At 41.5% G+C, this 3,535-nt stretch overlaps 1 protein-coding gene across 1 annotated transcript in view; it reads right to left on the reverse strand.

The window, feature by feature from the left end:
- faah2b (fatty acid amide hydrolase 2b) overlaps positions 1 to 2,917 on the reverse strand; it is an 8,945-nt gene extending 6,028 nt beyond the window's left edge. The window contains exons 1-4 of the mRNA XM_030779979.1: positions 2,671 to 2,917; positions 2,104 to 2,186; positions 1,753 to 1,889; positions 159 to 368 (exon numbers count right to left, since the gene is read on the reverse strand). Coding sequence (XP_030635839.1) covers positions 159 to 368; positions 1,753 to 1,889; positions 2,104 to 2,186; positions 2,671 to 2,856 — 616 coding nt within the window. The 5' untranslated portion in view covers positions 2,857 to 2,917. The remainder of the gene's footprint in view (positions 1 to 158; positions 369 to 1,752; positions 1,890 to 2,103; positions 2,187 to 2,670) is intronic.
- Between the last annotated feature and the right edge of the window lie 618 nt (positions 2,918 to 3,535).

Below are 3,535 nucleotides of genomic sequence, written 5' to 3' on the forward strand. Positions count from 1 at the left end.
ACAACTGCAATTTCGTTGCGCTTGCACAATGACAGTAAAGTTCTTGGATCTTGAATCTGTCGCAGCGTTTTATGCGCGCTATTGCTTCGGGGCACGTTGCTATGGCGACGACGCCACGCCCTTTACCATTCCGTTATGTGGCGTCTCCGCGCCCCTACCTGAGCTTCCTCCGGGAATCCTCTCAAGATTGTAAGGGTTCTTGGTCATGCCATACAGGTGGTTATGTGACTCCAGCCACATACACAGCTCACTGGTGTTGGTCACGCCCAAAGGAATAGCCCCCGCCCTCTTGAGCAGAGCGACAGTGGGCGCGTCGGTACTGGACAAAAACTGCGCCCTCGACAAAAGGCCCGTGGAGTTTGGCATACCTGGGACGAGAAAGGAAAAACACAGAAATAATTCGATTCGTTTGCGAACGGCGCCGACGAGCATGTTTTCTGTTTTGTTTTTTTCCCCCCCCCCAAGAACTTTTTTTTTTCCCCTCTTTCTCTCTCTCTCTCTCTTTTCACAGGATGTCATAAACCTAAACCTTTTCCTTGTAAAAAAAAACAAAAAACAAAAAACAAAAAAACAAAAATGAGGTAAACTAACCAACGCTCTCAATACAAAATACTTAAAATGGTAACAAACGGTTTCTTGTTTATGTTGAGGTGTCAACTCTTAGGCTTCAGTGCAGCTGCCAAAAACAATGAAAATGAGAGATGTCTCATCTTTGTTGCTCTTGCTGAAAGGGGAGGGACATTAAAACACTCAGTATGACCAAACTTTGGACATCTTTATTTTTTTGTGACTGCACGGGAGGCTTTGATTTCCCTCCTTTTTTGGTTTTCTGTTTGTCTTTGTTTTTACATCCAAATTATGACGTAATTTCAGACTATTCTGTGCCGGTGTTGTAGATAGCTTCAGTGTAGAATCTGCACCATACAAAGTTTTTTTTTTTTTTTTAAACTAGTTTACGCTTCTTGGTGGTTCTTTGAGTTTGTCGGTTTTTATTGAGTTTGTTTGTTTGTATGTTTTTGGACATGGGCGTTATTTGGTTTTGTTACTTTCTTGCTTTGTGATTTAACATGCATGTACATTTGTAATACATTTTACTGTCTTCCACCATTTTTTGGACTCTCGGTATTTTAAAGAGGCTTTTTTGTTACCCCAGCACCCCCTCTCTGGTTAATGTTTAATGGGGGTGGGGGGAAGTGATGTAACTCATGCTTTAAGCAAAACCACAACCTTAGTCCAAGTCCAACATAATGTTTGGATTTGACTCAGGACAATGAAGTGTACTGAGACCACATTAAGAGGCAGACTAAACTACAGTTTGAACCTCAAAATAAAGATTAACACATACAGTTCTGGAAACACCAAGATCTCATTACTGTTTCTGCCTGCAGACCGCCGGCAAAGAAAAATGGACTGTACATTTAACCTTTGATGGCTTTACCTCTGGGAGATATTTAACCTTTACTGGCTTACCTTCTGAGAGCTCTGGGGATTATTCACACTACACATACAGACAAACAGCACTGGAACTACTCTACCCTCAAAACAGATGATTAAACAACAATGTTTGATTACCCCAAAGACAGACAGGTAAATAAGATTTGTGGCAGGTTTATTTCGATCAGAAAGAGGTAAGCCATTCTGTTGCAGTGGAGATAGTTTGCTGAGGCAATTCCAAGCGTTCTTTCAGAGTAGGGAGAGAGAGAGAGAGAGAGAGAGAGAGAGATGTGATGCAGTGCACAGTTGCTAGGTTACCTTGCAGAGCGAAGGCTTCTTTAATGGTGATGGGCACACCCAAAAGAGGAAGTCTATCCTCCAGCACATCCTCTCCTCCCATTTCTTCTTCTATCAGTTTATCCACCTGAGCTGCCTCATGCAAAGCTGTCGAAAATCTGACAGAAAGTGTGTGAGAGAGTGAGGGAGAGAGTGAGAGTGAGAGAGTGAGAGAGAGAGAGAGAGAGAGAGAGAGAGAGAGGGAGGGAGAGAGAGAGGTAGGGTGGACAGAAATCTAAGTATGAGTGCGTGTCTGTGACAGAGAACAGTGAGCACAGTATAAATCATTGTCTGTAAGGTGTGAAATGTATGGAAACTTAACTGGGGGCTCACCTCTCTTTAATAACGGCATTAAGCAGTGGATTAATCTCTTGGATCCTGTCAATGTAAGCCTGGACCACCTCCACACTAGATACCTGTTTTCGTGCAAGGAAAACATGCCTTAGGCAAGAATGACCCGAGTGTTATGAAACTGACACAGAAAAGAGTGAAGAAACACATTGTAGATAAACTTGTTCTGTCATCAGGAATGACATGTAAAGGTCATGATTTTTTGTATTATATTTGTGTCTGGTGATGTGCTCAGTTTTTATTCGACTTCCAAACTCTGACACAATTTAACCTTTGAGTAAGACCCTGTTTTCTGTGGAAGACCAATATAGCAGTAAAGTTCAATGTTCATAAAGAGCCTATGCAGTCAGCGCTTTTATGAAATCCGCAAAACTAAGACCACATATCCCAGCAACCAGCGCTCTAACACGGAAGTCCATTTAACTGGTCAAAAAACGTTAGCATTATTATACGCGTTATGTTTTTTTTGTTTTTTGTTTTTTTTTTACGGCATTGTACACTTTGTTTATTCTGCCGAGTACAATGAATGAAAAGAGCTGAAAGTCAAACCTCTCTTTTGCGAATCTTACGGGCGAGCTGCACTGCGGAGAGCCTAAGAAGCGGGTTGCTGATTGGTGGGAGTTTGGTAGGTTTGCTGGAGCCACGGGGTGAAAGCAGCCAAAAGAACATGTAGAGCAGCCCAGCGCACGCACGCAATAACAAGTTCTGAATTCGTTCTATCAAGGTCAAAGCCATTGCTAATTAATTCCAAAGTAACCGCGTCGTTTGAGCCGGAACGATTATGTCCTCTCAGTCGTCTCCCAGCATGCATCTGGTTGCACTCTTTTTATACGAGCAGAGGTATTCCGCTCACAACTCCACCTCTTTTAAATAAACTTTGGCTGATGTAAAGAAATCTGCACATACAGCCTTATGGTATGTTCTCACTTTGCGCCGCAATCTTGTCAAAAGAGATGATCCGACACACTGAGGTGCAGCAACTACGTCACCACCGCTGCACCCTTTTGATTACTCCACTTAGTTTGTCGTAATAAAAAGGTCAGTTACAATCTGCGTCACCGTGCATGGGCTCTTGATTTCGCTCGCTGGAGGAACATGTTAATATTCCTATTGAAAATGTAAATAACAATGCTAAAATGTAATTAATTCTCATCTGTATTTTAATCGGTATTGTAGAAGTTATATTATATTATATTATATTATATTATATTATATTATATTATATTATATTATATTTAGTGATACCACATTACTTATTAACGGGAAAAAAACAGGTTTTGCGTATATAGGTTGCGGTTAGGTTGCCATTAAATTCTGTCATTCTAAATGACACCACAGGGAGGCAGTATAGATCGCTGGAGCACATATCGGAAAAAGAAGTGCCCTGAATTTGGGTCAGTGGGTTACAAATTAT

The sequence above is a fragment of the Chanos chanos genome, chromosome 7 (assembly GCF_902362185.1).
Source record: "Chanos chanos chromosome 7, fChaCha1.1, whole genome shotgun sequence".
NCBI lineage: Eukaryota > Metazoa > Chordata > Actinopteri > Gonorynchiformes > Chanidae > Chanos > Chanos chanos.